Source organism: Saccoglossus kowalevskii, chromosome 22 (genome assembly GCF_978046115.1).
Source record: "Saccoglossus kowalevskii chromosome 22, keSacKowa6.1, whole genome shotgun sequence".
Lineage (NCBI taxonomy): Eukaryota > Metazoa > Hemichordata > Enteropneusta > Harrimaniidae > Saccoglossus > Saccoglossus kowalevskii.
In genome coordinates this window covers 191,912-209,448 of record NC_140662.1, presented here as the reverse complement: position 1 = coordinate 209,448, position 17,537 = coordinate 191,912, and the positions used below count along the sequence as shown (strand labels likewise).

The 17,537-nt window shown below is 38.2% G+C and overlaps 1 protein-coding gene across 5 annotated transcripts in view; it reads right to left on the bottom strand.

Moving 5' to 3' along the window:
* Positions 1–2,119: 2,119 nt before the first annotated feature.
* Positions 2,120–17,537, bottom strand: part of LOC100372961 (epidermal growth factor receptor-like) — a 160,979-nt gene continuing 145,561 nt past the window's right edge. For 3 of the 5 annotated variants that reach the window (XM_085495688.1, XM_085495690.1, XM_078007210.2), the window contains 17 exons: positions 14,879–15,011; positions 14,374–14,443; positions 14,068–14,210; positions 13,544–13,709; positions 13,115–13,378; positions 12,649–12,932; positions 11,727–11,868; positions 11,280–11,300; positions 10,875–10,988; positions 10,534–10,632; positions 10,088–10,273; positions 9,576–9,731; positions 9,074–9,394; positions 8,678–8,878; positions 8,374–8,566; positions 6,248–6,361; positions 2,120–5,263 (listed from right to left, as the gene is read on the bottom strand). In XM_085495688.1, the coding sequence (XP_085351814.1) occupies positions 4,767–5,263; positions 6,248–6,361; positions 8,374–8,566; positions 8,678–8,878; positions 9,074–9,394; positions 9,576–9,731; positions 10,088–10,273; positions 10,534–10,632; positions 10,875–10,988; positions 11,280–11,300; positions 11,727–11,868; positions 12,649–12,932; positions 13,115–13,378; positions 13,544–13,709; positions 14,068–14,210; positions 14,374–14,443; positions 14,879–15,011 (3,104 nt within the window). In that variant the 3' untranslated portion in view covers positions 2,120–4,766. The remainder of the gene's footprint in view (positions 5,264–6,247; positions 6,362–8,373; positions 8,567–8,677; positions 8,879–9,073; positions 9,395–9,575; positions 9,732–10,087; positions 10,274–10,533; positions 10,633–10,874; positions 10,989–11,279; positions 11,301–11,726; positions 11,869–12,648; positions 12,933–13,114; positions 13,379–13,543; positions 13,710–14,067; positions 14,211–14,373; positions 14,444–14,878; positions 15,012–17,537) is intronic. The other 2 variants (XM_085495689.1, XM_085495691.1) reach the window with 2 other exon arrangements.

The window sequence follows — 17,537 nt, the reverse complement described above, 5'->3', positions numbered from 1 at the left end:
CCTGATTACTGATCACCTGTCAAAAGATACAGTCCAGTACATGTACCCCTGATTACTGATCACCAGTCAAAAGATACAGTCCAGTACATGCACCCCTGATTACTGATCACCAGTCAAACGATACAGTCCAGTACATGCACCCCTGATTACTGATCACCAGTCAAAAGATACAGTCCAGTACATACACCCCTGAATACTGATCACCTGTCAAAAGATACAGTCCAGTACATGCACCCCTGATTACTGATCACCTGTCAAAAGATACAGTCCAGTACATGCACCCGTGATTACTGATCACCTGTCAATAGATACAGTCCAGTACATGCACCCCTGAATACTGATCACCTGTCAAAAGATACAGTCCAGTACATGCACCCCTGATTACTGATCACCTGTCAAAAGATACAGTCCAGTACATGCACCCCTGATTACTGATCACCTGTCAAAAGATACAGTCCAGTACATGCACCCCTGATTACTGTTCACCTGTCAAAAGATACAGTCCAGTACATGCACCCCTGAATATTGGTCACCTGTCAAAAGATACAGTCCAGTACATGCACCCCTGATTACTGATCACCCGTCAAAAGATACAGTCCAGTACATGCACCCCTGATTACTGATCACCCGTCAAAAGATACAGTCCAGTACATGCACCCCTGATTACTGATCACCCGTCAAAAGATACAGTCCAGTACATGCACCCCTGAATATTGGTCACCTGTCAAAAGATACAGTCCAGTACATGCACCCCTGATTACTGATCACCCGTCAAAAGATACAGTCCAGTACATGCACCCCTGATTACTGATCACCCGTCAAAAGATACAGTCCAGTACATACACCCCTGAATACTGATCACCTGTCAAAAGATACAGTCCAGTACATGCACCCCTGATTACTGATCACCTGTCAAAAGATACAGTCCAGTACATGCACCCCTGATTACTGATCACCTGTCAATAGATACAGTCCAGTACATGCACCCCTGAATACTGATCACCTGTCAAAAGATACAGTCCAGTACATGCACCCCTGATTACTGATCACCTGTCAAAAGATACAGTCCAGTACATGCACCCCTGATTACTGATCACCTGTCAAAAGATACAGTCCAGTACATGCACCCCTGATTACTGTTCACCTGTCAAAAGATACAGTCCAGTACATGCACCCCTGAATATTGGTCACCTGTCAAAAGATACAGTCCAGTACATGCACCCCTGATTACTGATCACCCGTCAAAAGATACAGTCCAGTACATGCACCCCTGATTACTGATCACCCGTCAAAAGATACAGTCCAGTACATGCACCCCTGATTACTGATCACCCGTCAAAAGATACAGTCCATTACATGCACCCCTGAATATTGGTCACCTGTCAAAAGATACAGTCCAGTACATGCACCCCTGATTACTGATCACCCGTCAAAAGATACAGTCCAGTACATGCACCCCTGATTACTGATCACCCGTCAAAAGATACAGTCCAGTACATGCACCCCTGAATACTGGTCACCTGTCAAAAGATACAGTCCAGTACATGCACCCCTGAATATTGGTCACCTGTCAAAAGATACAGTCCAGTACATGCACCCCTGATTACTGATCACCCGTCAAAAGATACAGTCCAGTACATGCACCCCTGATTACTGATCACCCGTCAAAAGATACAGTCCAGTACATGCACCCCTGATTACTGATCACCCGTCAAAAGATACAGTCCAGTACATGCACCCCTGAATATTGGTCACCTGTCAAAAGATACAGTCCAGTACATGCACCCCTGATTACTGATCACCTGTCAAAAGATACAGTCCAGTACATGCACCCCTGATTACTGATCACCCGTCAAAAGATACAGTCCAGTACATGCACCCCTGATTACTGATCACCCGTCAAAAGATACAGTCCAGTACATGCACCCCTGATTACTGATCACCTGTCAAAAGATACAGTCCAGTACATGCACCCCTGATTACTGATCACCTGTCAAAAGATACAGTCCAGTACATGCACCCCTGATTACTGATCACCTGTCAAAAGATACAGTCCAGTACATGCACCCCTGATTACTGATCACCTGTCAAAAGATACAGTACATGACATCGATAACAATTTATTAATTTGTATAGACATTTATTTTTACTGTACAAAGCATTTTCTACGATACTTTATTTTCATAAAAACAACAAAAATATTGAATAATAAAATGAAACAAGATAAATCTGAAAATTTATAAAATAAAATAAAAACTAAATTTGAACAATTCATCCTGAAGGCAGAGATTGTGCTTTCCCCAGGGCAAACATTTATTTATAGAGGGTAGCAGATTCAGGTTTAATGAAACAATAGTTAAGAAAGAGTGAGCGTGTAATTTACAAAAAATACAGAATTTAACAAAACTTTGAAATTATTGTTCAAGTCTTCTTACAGCTGCAACAATCATTTTTTTTTTATATTTGAAATTACCCCATACATAAATGGAATCACCCGTTTCTGAAACATAAAACTAAAAAACAGGTTAAATTATATACAAATAATTCCTAAATAATTAATGCTTTGCTAATGTTGGATGGAATGGTTCAAATATAGAATTTTTTTAGTTGGTATGTAAAATTGCACCTTTGTATGTACACCTAATATATATATGGTTGATATTATTGACTCTCTCTGATACTTACTTGGACAATAATGTTGATACGTAAAAAGAAAGAAATGTGGAATGAATTTTAAATTATAGAGAATGGCAGTGTCTGCTAACAGCTAGCTTTTTTATTCAAATTTGCAAGCTTACTTTTTAAAATAAAGCTAAATATATATTTAATTATTTATCATTTGTCAAATGTACACAAGGCATGATTAATGTGTTTGGATTAAAAGCTTATGATAATCTGAAAGCTGTTTTAAAAAATTTAATATAATTATATTTTGCATTAATTTACCGCAGTTTCCAACAAACATGATTTTTAAAGATGTATTTGGACATGGATGATTTTTTTCTCCTAAATATATATCCATTTATTTACACCAGAACAAAAACTATGTGCAGTAGAGCTAAAAAAGGAACATGACCTATGATCTTGGAACAAAGTGTTTACATTTACCCCTCCATTGTGTTGATATAAAATCCACTTCAAAAAAATTACCCATAATTCAGTCTGATTTGAAACAGACTCCAACTGATCTGAAATTTCTTTACATTAATTTATACCAATCCTATCTACATATACACATTATTTGAAATTTCAAAACAAAAATCTGATTTTGTTTTTCCCTCAAAAAATGACAGTTGGCATTAGACCTTGTCTGAGAAATCATAGCGAGTTATGGGTAATTCCCAGGACTCTGGATACAGTATCACAAAGTATGGGATACATGTCATAAATGCCAAGGACTCTGGATACAGTATCACAAAGTATTGGATACATGTCATAAATGCCAAGGACTCTGGATACAGTATTGCAAAGTATTGGATACATGTCATAAATGCCAAGGACTCTGGATACAGTATCGCAAAGTATTGGATACATGTCATAAATGCCAAGGACTCTGGATACAGTATCACAAAGTATTGGATACATGTCATAAATGCCAAGGACTCTGGATACAGTATCGCAAAGTATTGGATACATGTCATAAATGCCAAGGACTCTGGATACAGTATCGCAAAGTATTGGATACATGTCATAAATGCCAAGGACTCTGGATACAGTATCGCAAAGTATGGGATACATGTCATAAATGCCAAGGACTCTGGATACAGTATCACAAAGTATTGGATACATGTCATAAATGCCAAGGACTCTGGATACAGTATCACAAAGTATTGGATACATGTCATAAATGCCAAGGACTCTGGATACAGTATCACAAAGTATGGGATACATGTCATAAATGCCAAGGACTCTGGATACAGTATCACAAAGTATTGGATACATGTCATAAATGCCAAGGACTCTGGATACAGTATCACAAAGTATGGGATACATATATTTTACAGTTTTTGTTACCACATGAAATCACAAATAGAGGATAATCATGTTTGAATTTCAGGCAAGCAATGTAATTTACACATGTATGGAACTCGTATCAAACATGATGTGTCATGTTGAGCAGCACCACTCAATACTGAACTGATTTATTTTTTTAACCAGTACAACGTTAGCATTCTTATTGGGAACAGGAAAATGAGTTTGTAATTAGATGAAAGACTAAAGTCACATGATATAATGTCTTAGCCAATGACTAAATCAACATAAAGAGAAAACTTAAATAAGCTGTCTGCAGAAACAAACTACTTACTCAAAATGCAATAAAATAAAACTTCTTTGTTAAAAAACAACAACAACCTCTATCTTACACTTACAGATACAATACATGAATTACGGTATGTTTCATTTAAAGCACCAAAAGTTGCCCACAAAATTGCCCCCCCCCCTCTCTAAAAACAAGAAGTACAGTTATTGATTTAATAAATCGTTATTTCATAAATTTTTTAAAATAGTTCTGTTTAAAAAAATGTCTTGCTTAGAGAAAAACAAATTTGGCTGACTTTACACAGTACGTATCACCAAATAAACATCCACAAAACTGTTTAATATGTATTTCCTTAGCTTGTGTACCCAATGCATTCCATATTGTACAGTTCAACTCCCAACTATTCAACGACACGTCTTTCCATCTGGCAAATGACTTCAATGTCATCAGAATAATTGATGGACAATAGACAAGCCCAACTATTGAATAATTTGAGGTGATATAATCAGACCATGGTATTTGTTGAAGTCATTCCATCAATATGAATTGGTGGTGGTGCACGTATGGGCATGTCATTAACATAGTCGTGATCTGACAGGTATTCCTCGCTACCCGCCTGTGATAACGAACCGCTTCCTACATTGTTCAAAACTTTATCAAGTGAATGTTTACTACCATCCAGTGAATTCATACTGGAATTGATAAGACTTCGCTTTGGTGGCGATCCGGGTGATGTCCCGTCAGAAGAAAGACTATGTGCAACATTGTTCCTATCACCACCATTAGGTGTTGTTAAAAGTCTATCGTTTTGTCGTTGGCCGTAATTAGGCACCATGTTTGAAGGCGACATTGGTATCAATGGTTGTCTGTTGTGTAATGCATTAGCTTCCTCCTCTTCTTGACTTAAACGATGATATTCAAGGTTATCTACAGCATTGCCAGGCAAAAGACAGCCTGGGGCATCTTCTTCTTCATCCTCCTCTTCCTGTGGCTCAAAATATTCTGTAAAAACAAAACAAAATTATTTTTATATAATGGAGAATACTAAAAATTGTAAGATTTGTGCCAAAACAAGTAAATTCTACAGAGCAAAGAAACAAAGGAGTATTGCATTGATTTTCGTGACATAGAGGGCGCTATTTAAAACTATCAATGGCTTTTGAAGATTAAAGAAAGCACTGCACTATTCTGCTGTTGTGTAAAACAAAAATTATTAATTTGCAAAATTGAAACAACGTATGTTTCACAATAAAAAAAAGTTGATTAATCGAATAAAAATAAACATAAATAATAACAGTTAGCAGTGCAAGTACACCACCAGAAAATGCTGTATATTATATCCGTAAAATATTTGCCGATTGACAATTGACTTCAAAGCATTCAAAGTTTCAAACAAATTCCCGGCACTTCTTGCATGATATGCGTCAGATTAATTACAGCGCCAATGCATTGATGGTAGAAATAATTAGTGATATAATTAGTGATACAATTAGTGATACAGACTAAACTGAGTGTACACATATTACAGGGGTTAAATAACCAGGGTTGAACAGAACACACACACACACACAGCTTATACTATTATACCACTAATGTAAAGAATGTTCACAAAAGAAGAAGGTTCAAGAAGAGGTTTAATTTGTGAAAGATCTAAAAGTGACAGAGGTGATACAGAAGCTGCATGCAAGTTGCCAGTACCTCCAATACAAATGTGTGAGTTTGCAATTTTATTCACTGAGTTTATTTGCTATATTTTGGACACCGCATCAGGCAAAGATGCAACGTTTACATCAAACAGTTTATTGGTTCTCACTGATAATTATTTCCCCTCCATTTTTGCAACAAGCCCATCCAATTTAAGCAATGTACATTTCATGTTGTATGAAAGCGAAAAGTTCAACAATCAATAAAATAGACACTTTGTATTTGAGATACTGAGACCAGATTTGAACCGCTATGATCACATCAAACAGCCTTCTTTCTCACCTAACGCAGGTGAAGGTGACATGTTGATGACATTCATATATTGCGCGGGCAGTGAACTCATTAGGGAGAACTTTGGGGAAGGAGGAATGTACTCCTCTGAGTCAGTAAGTTGTGCTAAAAAAAACAAAAAAATAACATTATCATGCAAGTGTTATCTCATGCAACAGTTGCTTATCCCGTGTGACAACCAATTATAAATTAACATAACCTGGTGCAAGGACTGAACAGATAAAAACAAGCACAATTAAGTGACATGTATCAAATGTCCCGATTGGCTAGATAAAACAATGGTGCTTATTGGCTAATTTGAATTATGAGATACCGGTAATACAAATTACAAAGTTACTCATTCTGTTTTTTTTTTCTAACCTTTTCATTTATTGTCATATATAAAAGATTATTATTAATATCCCTAACCTACAGACCCGCCAGAAAGTATTTACGCACCACACTACAGGCAGCTACTACCTACGATATCATACAATAAAATAAACTCAATAACGGTTTGAATAAATATATTTATATATCTAATAAAATATGCGTTTTTACACACAATAAAAACAACAAAATTGTCATTGTCATGCAGGATTGAATAAAAACGGCAGTCTGAATGAAACAGTGAAAAAACGTTTGAATTCTCTATGGAGAATACCGTGTAAACGCAAGCTCATGAATATTCATGAAGACATAGAACGCGGCGATTGTCAAAAATGCGTGTGTCCACCTCTTCGCTGGATGACTTCTCTGAGCCGTTTTGGCATGGTATCGACGAGTTTCCGACACATGTTCACTTGGAACTGTCCCCAAGCTTCCATTATACTCGCGTATAAATCCTCGATGTTAGTAACTGGTCGGGAATGCACCTCTAAATCGATCAACTCCTAAAGGTTTTCAATGGGATTCAAATCTGGAGACTGTGCAGGCCAATTCAAAGTGGTAAAGTTGTCGAGAAGATAACCGTACTCTTGTGGATTATTTAGAAAATCCCTCACTGCCAATGCTATGTGAACGGGGGCATTATCCTGTTGGAAATGAAAATTGGGTCCAACGAGTCTTAGTGCCGACGGTATCATTTCGTTTTGCAGGATATCCAAATATTTCCATCGGTTCATGGTCGTCGGTACACGGACCAGCGACCCTAAGCTGGTAGCCGAAAAACATCCCCACACCATGACGCTACCACCACCAAATTTTATTGTAGGTTTAATGCATTTCAGCTCGTACTCTTCACCTGGTCTCCGACGTACAAATAATCTTCCACGGCTACGAAACACCATAAACTTTGATTCGTCCGACCAGATCCCACTGCGCCGGAGTCCAGTCGATGCGTTGTCTGGCAAATTGCAACCACGCTGCGATGTGTCGATTAAAATTGGCACGCAAATCACGGGCAGTGTGAAACCGATTCGCTAAACTAGACCTGATGAGTAGCCGGTCTTCGCGTTGCGTTGTACGCCTTGGTCGACCTGATCGACGACGATTGCCCATACTACCTCGCAGATGAAGTTTTCGCAGGTTGAAACGTATGGAGCCTTCAGAAATTCCCAGTCTTCTTGCAATTTCCCTATTAGACACTCCTTCTGTATACAGTGCTTCAATGTTCCCTTTAGTAAATTCTGACAATTCCCTAACTTTTGGCATGGCTCAATGTTTGTAAATAAAAATTACGTATCTGACACTATGACCTCGATAAGAATATTCATGAACTACAACTGACAGGTGGGAATACCCAGAAGCGCGTGTTGAAATAATTTCAGCTTCCCAATTGGTTCAAATTTGCATGAGAAAGGACACGACTATCGCACATGTTTTATGGCGCGAAGTTTTAATGAGATGCAAATGATATGCAAATGAGCGCGCTCCCATAGAGTTAACCATGGCGATTTTTGCTCACTGAAAAAACATCTACATACAAAAAAACTAAACACAAATCAATCATTTTATTTTGACTAAAATGCACTAGTTCTTCTTAAATTTAGTATATTTTAAAGTCAACACATCATGTTACCAGGAATTGTTATTTTTAGTTACGAAAACGATCAAAAGACAGGTGCGTAAATACTTTGTGGCGGGTCTGTATATGACTGGCCGCAGATTGGCTGGGAATGTGTCACATGATTACTTACCTCTTTGTTTCTGAGCTTGTAATAGTAATAATGGATCAGTGCTGTATCTAATACTGTCTTCTTTCTTTGTAGGGCAGTTTAGTTTGCCCTGCATAATGTCTTTGCCGTTGCTACCAGTGGGGCTAGCTATGGCGCCTTCACCTACGTATGCTCTATCGTAACCATTGGATCCTCCACTTTCATGTCGTGCAATCTATAAATTAGATTACAATTAATTGTGTTTATAGTGACAAGTCATTTCAAGAATTAGTATGAATTTGTTAAAATATCAATTTTTTCTTTAGGTTCCTAATAAAATACATACAGGAGGTGGATGAGCCATAGGTGCATATGTTGTGGGATAACCCTGTGATCCAAGCCCATCACTTCCGGCACTATGTCCAAACGTGCTCACTGGTTGCAGGTAATCTTCTGCATCCATCAATAATTCAGGACCCTCATCTGGAAGCAGACTTCGATAAAACTCACTGCGAGAGGGACTTGGCAACGGCTCATGACCGTCATTCTATAAAAGGAATTGAATAAGAAATTAATTTACTGTGCCATGTGTTTCAAAAGGGATGACAAGCATATGGCAGAGTAAATGTTAGATTTAATTATATACATTATATAACAAAATGTCAATAACATCAGTGGTATGATTTCTCTTGACTAGTGAATATGTTAATCTCACAAAATTAAACTGACACACTCCACTTACATCAATAACTAAATAGCGTTGAGGATCTCTTGCCATTTTTGTAAACTCCTCCGCCAATTCATGGAAGACTGGCCGACTGTCTGCATCCAGCATCCAGCACTTTAGCATAATCATGTACACATCGATTGTACAGATAGTTGGCTGAGGTAAACGCTCTCCTTTTTCCAATAAATCAGGTACGTCACGGGCGCTGACACCCTCATAAGGTTTACCACCAAATGTCATAAGCTCCCATACAGTGACACCAAAACTCCACACATCGCTCTGTGGAGTGAATCTTCTATGCGTAATGCATTCTAACGCCAGCCATTTGATAGGCATCTGTGTTGAAAAGGAAAATTAAATTATTTTCCCAATTCCAAGAAAACATGGAGTTAAATATAAGCATGGGGTATGAAAACAAAATTATTAGTTGAGGAATTGTTAGAGTAAGTTTGGAAGGATGACTAGAACACATAATATCCGAATGAAATTCTGCAATTTGACCTCTGACCCCACATACCTTTCCACCAGCTGCGGTATACTCTTCTTCGTTGATTTCAATGAATTTAGCAAGACCGAAATCTGTTATTTTAACCTTCATAGGACTCTCTACCAAGACATTCCTAGCAGCCAAGTCACGATGTACAAGTCGTTTTTCTTCCAGGTAAACCATGCCCTAAATTGTGCAGATGAAAACAATATGACAGATTTAGAAATGGGTGTAACTCTTAATCAATGGTTATATAAATATTTGAGCTACAAAAACAAATACACCACAGTAATACAAGCTTCACGTAATTTACAATAAACCATTTAATTTTTCCAATTTTAAGATTGTAAAGAATTTGTGAAGACAGTTTTTTGGGAAAGTCACTGAGACTCCATATCATTGCCATTGCTACAAAATTTAGCAATTTTCAATGACATCTGACTGAAGAAACTGAACTGAAGAAGATTACAGATATGGTCTGTAGATGTCTGAGAAATATGTACAAACATTTACACGACTGAGACAATATTCCAAATCTTCACCTTTGCAATCTGTGTACACCAATTGAGTAGATGTTGTGAGCTAACTTTACTCTTATGTTCTCTTACGTAGTCCAGTAACGCTCCGAGTGGCATCAGTTGTGTGATCAACATCATTTGTGACGCCATACACACACATAGCAACCGTGTAAGATGCTCATGTTGAACAGTTGCCATGACGTAAGCTTCCTGTAAATATAAAAATATATTTTGTCTTAAACTAAATTTGATATCAGTTGAGATGTTTGTCATTATTTTTGTTTGCGACGAAAAGCTACAAACACTTGGAGACAATGTTTACAGATTTAAGACCTAATTTAATGCTTTTATTAAACATGCACAATAACATGTGAGCTTTTTCATATTCTCACAGAAGAAAACTGAAACTAAAATATGTACAGATTATACGTGCAAGGTGACACAAAATTGAAATTAATATTCAAATTTACCTCTAGCAGTTCTTGATTGGCTTTTGCAGACATTCCTTCTCTTAGAACTTTAATGGCCACAGGAATCCGTACTTTGTCACCTTCAGGTAACCAGATGCCCTGTAAATACAAATAATAGATTAAGTATCAACACTTAAAATATACATTTGTACTGTAAAATATACATAACTTTAAATGCAAGGGAAGAGATGTACTTGGATTTATACAATAGTTTTGAGTTTTGAAATGGCAATCATTACAAGTTAAATTGTTAAGGCCATATCTCAAGTTTACAAGACATTTGATTTGTGAAATATAGAAAAGCCATTCAGAATGATTCCATCAATAGAAAGTACACTTACTTTGAATACAGTACCAAAAGCACCGGATCCCAAAAGACCACCTTTTTTCAGTTCAGTTTCTTTAATAAGTCTCACAGTTGATTGGTTTGGAGCAGCGCCACTAGGTGTCAATGGCTGAAAATATTCAAATTTGGAACATGACATTTATAATTGTCACAAAAAAAAAAAATTAAACTTATTATTAATATTAAATAACACCTAAAGCTGTATAGAAAGTACAAAATGTGCAGCACATGTAAACAGAAAACGTAGTTTATTGACAACAGCCAACAAAGCAGCAGAAAAGCTTGGTACATAAACCATGCTATTTTGTACTTTCAATTCATATCACATGTACACAAAAAAATTCTTTAAAATATTATCAAAATCTCTTTAAAAAAATGACACACATAAAGCAACAATTACCTCTGTGAATGTATCCAAATTCTACAGTAACACCATGCATACAAAAAAAATAACAACCAACAATTAGAATAAATTACAACCAACAATTAGAATAAATTACAAACAGCAGATAAGAAAGCAGTATGAACAGTACAAGTTGAATTCAAGCACATTAACATCTTGAAATAACATGCAGAATTCATAGACAATATCAGCGCATTTAGTGGTTAAATGAATGTAAACAAAGTATATGTTAAAGTGTGTCAAAGAGGGCGCTTGTCAAATTCATCATGCATACTGGAATCAAGAGAGAAATCAGTAGTGATCTGAAATCAAGACAATAGGAAAGTATTTTTCAGATAAAAATAAATAGTATTTCTCACTTGAGAGACGCAGCCATTTCCATGGCTTACTCAAAATTTACAAAAATAAAAATAAATAAAACTTGGTAAAACTCTTTAAACTTACAAAATCAGTGTATTCGAGGTAACTTCGCCTCTTTTCGTCCATATTTCTTTGTCTTCGAAAATACCAGATGACGAAGAAAATCAAAATGAGCAGCAAACTGAATCCCACAAGACAACCAATGATGATAGGTGTACTGCTGACCCTTAGAGAAGGGAAACAACATTAGATGGAACACAGTTATTATGAATTTAATGAAATGAAAACACACAAAAAACTAACAAATGTAGTATGCAAATGTTAGTGCAATATGCAAACTATATGCAAATATAAGCAACAATATGCAAGTGTGAGTATTCAAGTATAGCATTTTTATCTGTCTATCAGTATTGCTTTTTTATTGATTCAAATCTTTAATTTTCAGCCATAGATATTTGGAGGATTGACACTACTAACAAGATTGATTCAAATAACGGATTTTGTGATTTCATTGAAAACAGTGTATTATAGCCGTCTTCCACTTTCAGAGAGAATGCCATACAAACCTGCATGCAAATATACATGACACAATTACACGTGAATGACTCCTGTCAAGATGTTAGAGTTAGTATTTTGAATAATTTATGTGTTAACTGTTGAGACATGCTGATATTGTGACCACATTTTATGCAAAAAAAGTGAATGTGAAATGCAAAACTAGGATAACACATGATGTCCAAATCAAAGATTTATCAGTTTGTCATATATATATATATATATATATATATATATATATATATATATATATATATATATAACTAGTAATATATGCAATTACATAAATTACAGAGGTGATTTGATGGTCAAAATAAGTAACATACCAGTATAAATAATTCAGAATAAAACAAATGCTATTTTCAGATAATGCATCAATTTGAGATGTAGAGCAAATATGTAGTTGGTAATTACAGTCCTGATTACGCTAAAGATAAGTAATATTACTCACGGTCTTGCCCCTGTTGATGGACTTCCTATTGAGATACATATTCCGTTAGATTCCTCCTCATTAGGTCGGCAATCCAGCACACAATCACCATTATCTGCTCTCAAATGCTTACACTCAAAACATGATGAGCGCTGGTCATCATAACATCCATTAAGACATTCATCGTGACAGGACTGGCAGTGCTTTTTAGAATTTGAAAAGGTATTTCCAGTACAGTTGCTCACACAAATATTTTCATCCATAATGAAGGGCTTGTTAACTGGACACTCAGCAACACAGGAAAACTAAAAACAGGAAAAGAATAAAATTTGATATATGATACATTGTAATTATGTGGGAAATTTTTTATACCACATGCATAAGCAAAGATGAAATTCATCCCAAACTTCCCATACAGGAAACAGTGGATTAATAAATATTATTTTTTCATCATCATCATTATTATTTTATATTATTATTAACTTACAACTGTAGTATTGACTTCTTGATAGTTATCGTTCATTGGAATTTTGTAGTTTTTACAATCATTGCAGTCTGTGGGATCACTCCCAGAGCAACCTTCTTTGCATTCTTCATTACACATTTGACAAATCTTCTGATCATCTGCGAAATAGCCAGGTGGACAATCCAGCATACAAACGTTACTGTACCGCACATGAACACATTTCGTGCAACTATAAGGTCCTTTGTCGTTACAAGATAAACACTCCTCATGGCAAGCTTGGCAAACCTGAAAAAATAAATCATCTCAGAATTTAGCCTTACATGAAACATTAACATAGCATTCACATAGACAATAAATTGTTTGATGCACCTGGTAAGTTATGAATCTCAAAAACTGATTGGTTGAACTGTTTCAATTGTAGCAATATGATTGGTCAGTTTGATTACTTACATGTGAATCTATGAATGTTCCAGCGATGTGATAGTCTTCAAAGTGTCTATCAGGACATGCACTATTTGGTGCCATACATTCCACTAAATTCCCGTCTTTATTCAATAAAACTTGGGAACAGGAGCGGCAACTGTCACCACCAATTGAATTTCCTGGACCAGTGCACCTGGGAATGGAGTAGTTTGTCAATATCCAATGTCTATTCCAATACACTTTTGAGGTCTAGCAAAACAATAGTGGCGTTCACGTTAGAGATCTCGGCATGTGCCAAGACTCAGGACCGAGTCGGCAAGTGCCGAGACTCAGGACCGAGTCGGCAAGTGCCGAAACCTGTGTGTGAACGGTCGGGACCGAATCGGCACATGCTGAACAGAACTCAATCTCGGTCCCGATAAATGCTCGAGACCGAAACTCGGCATGTGCATGATCTATATTTAACGCATGTATTTGAAAGAATAAAATTGAGGTTTCTGTCTGATGTCTAAAATCAGCATTTTTTATGCATTGACCTTGATAATCCTTACCCAGAATTAGGACCTTCTATTTTACAGTTTTCATGACATAACTGACAATAATTATCCTGATCTGCATACTTGGCAGTAGGACATTCAGATTTACAGAATGGTCCATCTTTGACGTTAAGACAAGCTGAACAGTTCTCTGCCCCCTGCAATACAGAAATAATCCATTAACACGACAAGGAATGAGAGTTTCACTCATAATGTGAATTTACTTCAAAGTGCAATGAAGATTTAAAGGTACAATCCACCAATAACACACCAGGAAGACTTGTGAAATGTGCAGCACTTAAGGAGAAAATACACACTTACCGACCAGGAGCAGGATTCAAAGCATTCTTCATGGCAATAGTCACATTGTCTGTCAGAAACCATATATTGCCTAACAGAATAACAATAATAAGTAATGTATTCACACAGCATTATCAAAATATTAATCACTACAAGTGCATTCAAACCAAAGATTGCATGTATCATATGCTGAATCATTGAAATCAGATCATAGACACACCTCTTAATTTGTGTAAACATATGTGCTACTATAAAAGAGCAAAAAGTATTATTGATTTTATCAGTGAAATTTGGAGTAATAGTTGGATGTATAAAATGCTAATGTCTGACCTGATTTGTCTGACAAACATGAATGCAACAACCATAACTGACAGCAGAAGTGAACTAACTCATTGATAATCCCAAGTATTGGTCAATAGCAGCCAATTGGGTTGGTGTACATAAATATCGATCTCTTTAAGCTAAAAATGTCATAAAATTTCATGTTATGTTATTGTATTTCAATAATAACACTATAAACACTTACCCATTATCTAACTCACAGCGCTCTACACACTCCTCTCCTAGTTTATAGTTTTTACATGTTAAGCATTCGTCAGCTCGTGGGCCCCAGCAACCGACATTTGTACATTCTGAATTGCAAATGTCACCATCTTCGTCTGCAAAAAAAACATTTACCATATATATTAGCAACAATCACAAAAAACAAATTCAGTGGTTTTCGCAAGTTTGTTTTCGATGGAGATAACCCTTGTGCTTGTTAAACTGAGCCAGAATGATGCTGGATTGATGCCAGAATGCCGGAATGATGCCAGAATGATGCCGGAATGATGCCAGAATGATGCTGGATTAATGCTGGATTGATGCCAGAATGATGCTGGAATGATGCCAGAATGATGCTGGATTAATGCTGGATTGATGCCGGAATGATGCTGGATTAATGCTGGATTGATGCCAGAATGATGCTGGAATGATGCCAGAATGATGCTGGATTAATGCTGGATTGATGCCAGAATGATGCCAGAATGATGCCAGAATGAAGCCAGGATGATGCCAGAATGAAGCCAGGATGATGCCAGAATGATGCCAGAATGATGCCAGGGTAATGCCAGAATGATGCCAGGGCGATGCCAGGATGCTGCTGGATTAATGCTGGATTGATGCCAGAATGATGCTGGATTAATGCTGGATTGATGCCAGAATGATGCCAGAATGATGCCAGAATGATGCTGGATTAATGCCAGAATGATGCTGGATTGATGCCGGATTGATGCTGGATTGATGCCGGATTGATGCTGGAATGATGCCGGAATGATGCCAGAATGAAGCCAGGACGATGCCAGGATGATGCCAGAATGATGCCAGAATGAAGCCAGGATGATGCCAGAATGATGCCAGAATGAAGCCAGGATGAAGCCAGGATGATGCCAGAATGATGCCAGGGTGATGCCAGAATGATGCCAGGGTGATGCCAGGATGATGCCAGGATGATGCCAGAATGATGCCAGGATGATGCCAGAATGATGCCAGGGTGATGCCGGAACGATGCCGGAACGATGCCAGAATGATGCCAGGGTGATGCCAGAATGATGCCAGGGTGATGCCAGGGTGATGCCAGGATTATGCCAGAGTGATGCCAGAGTGATGCCAGAATGATGACAGAGTGATGACAGAGTGATGACAGAGTGATGCCAGGATTATGCCAGGATGATGCCAGAATGGTGCCAGGGTGATGCCAGGGTGATGCCAGGGTGATGCCAGAATGATGCCAGAATGATGCCAGGGTGATGCCAGGGTGATGCCAGGGTGATGCCAGGATTATGCCAGAATGATGCCAGAATGATGCCAGAATGATGCCAGGGTGATGCCAAGGTTATGCCAAGGTTATGCCAGAATGATGCCAGAATGATGCCAGAATGATGCCAGAATGATGCTAGGGTGATGCCAGAATGATGCCAGAATGATGCCAGAATGATGCCAGGGTGATGCCAGGGTGATGCCAGGATGATGCCAGAATGATGCCAGAATGATGCCAGAATGATGCCAGAATGATGCCAGGGTGATGCCAGAATGATGCCAGAATGATGCCAGAATGATGCCAGAGTGATGCCAGAGTGATGCCAGAATGATGCCAGGGTGATGCCAGAAAGATGCCAGGGTGATGCCAGAATGATGCCAGGGTGATGCCAGAATGATGCCAGAATGATGCTAGGGTGATGCCAGAATGATGCCAGAATGATGCCAGAATGATGAAAGAATGATGCCAGGGTGATGCCAGGGTGATGCCAGGGTGATGCCAGAATGATGCCAGAATGATGCCAGGGTGATGCCAGAATGATGCCAGAATGATGCCAGAATGATGCCAGATTGATGCCAGATTGATGCCAGAATGATGCCAGAATGATGCCAGATTGATGCCAGAGTGATGCCAGATTGATGCCAGATTGATGCCAGAGTGATGCCAGGATGATGCCAGGATGATGCCAGAATGATGCCAGAATGATGCCAGAATGATGCCAGAGTGATGCCAGATTGATGCCAGAGTGATGCCAGATTGATGCCAGAGTGATGCCAGATTGATGCCAGAATGATGCCAGAATGATGCCAGAATGATGCCAGGGATATGCCAGGGTGATGCCAGAATGATGCCAGAATGATGCCAAGGTGATTCAAGAATGATTCAAGAATGATGCCAGAATGATGCCAGGGTGATGCCAGGGTGATGTCAGAATGATGCCAGAATGATGCCAGAATGATGCCAGAGTGATGCCAGAATGATGAAAGAATGATGCCAGGGTGATGCCAGGGTGATGCCAGAATGATGAAAGAATGATGCCAGGGTGATGCCAGGGTGATGCCAGGATGATGCCAGAATGATGCCAGAATGATGCCAGAGTGATGCCAGAGTGATGCCAGAGTGATGCCAGAGTGATGCCAGAGTGATGCCAGAGTGATGCCAGAATGATGCCAGAGTGATGCCAGAGTGATGCCAGAGTGATGCCAGAGTGATGCCAGAGTGATGCCAGAGTGATGCCAGAGTGATGCCAGAGTGATGCCAGAATGATGCCAGGGTGATGCCAGGGTGATGCCAGGATTATGCCAGAATGATGCCAGAATGATGCCAGAATGGTGCCAGAATAATGCCAAGGTGATTCAAGAATGATGCCAGGATGATGCCAGAAAGA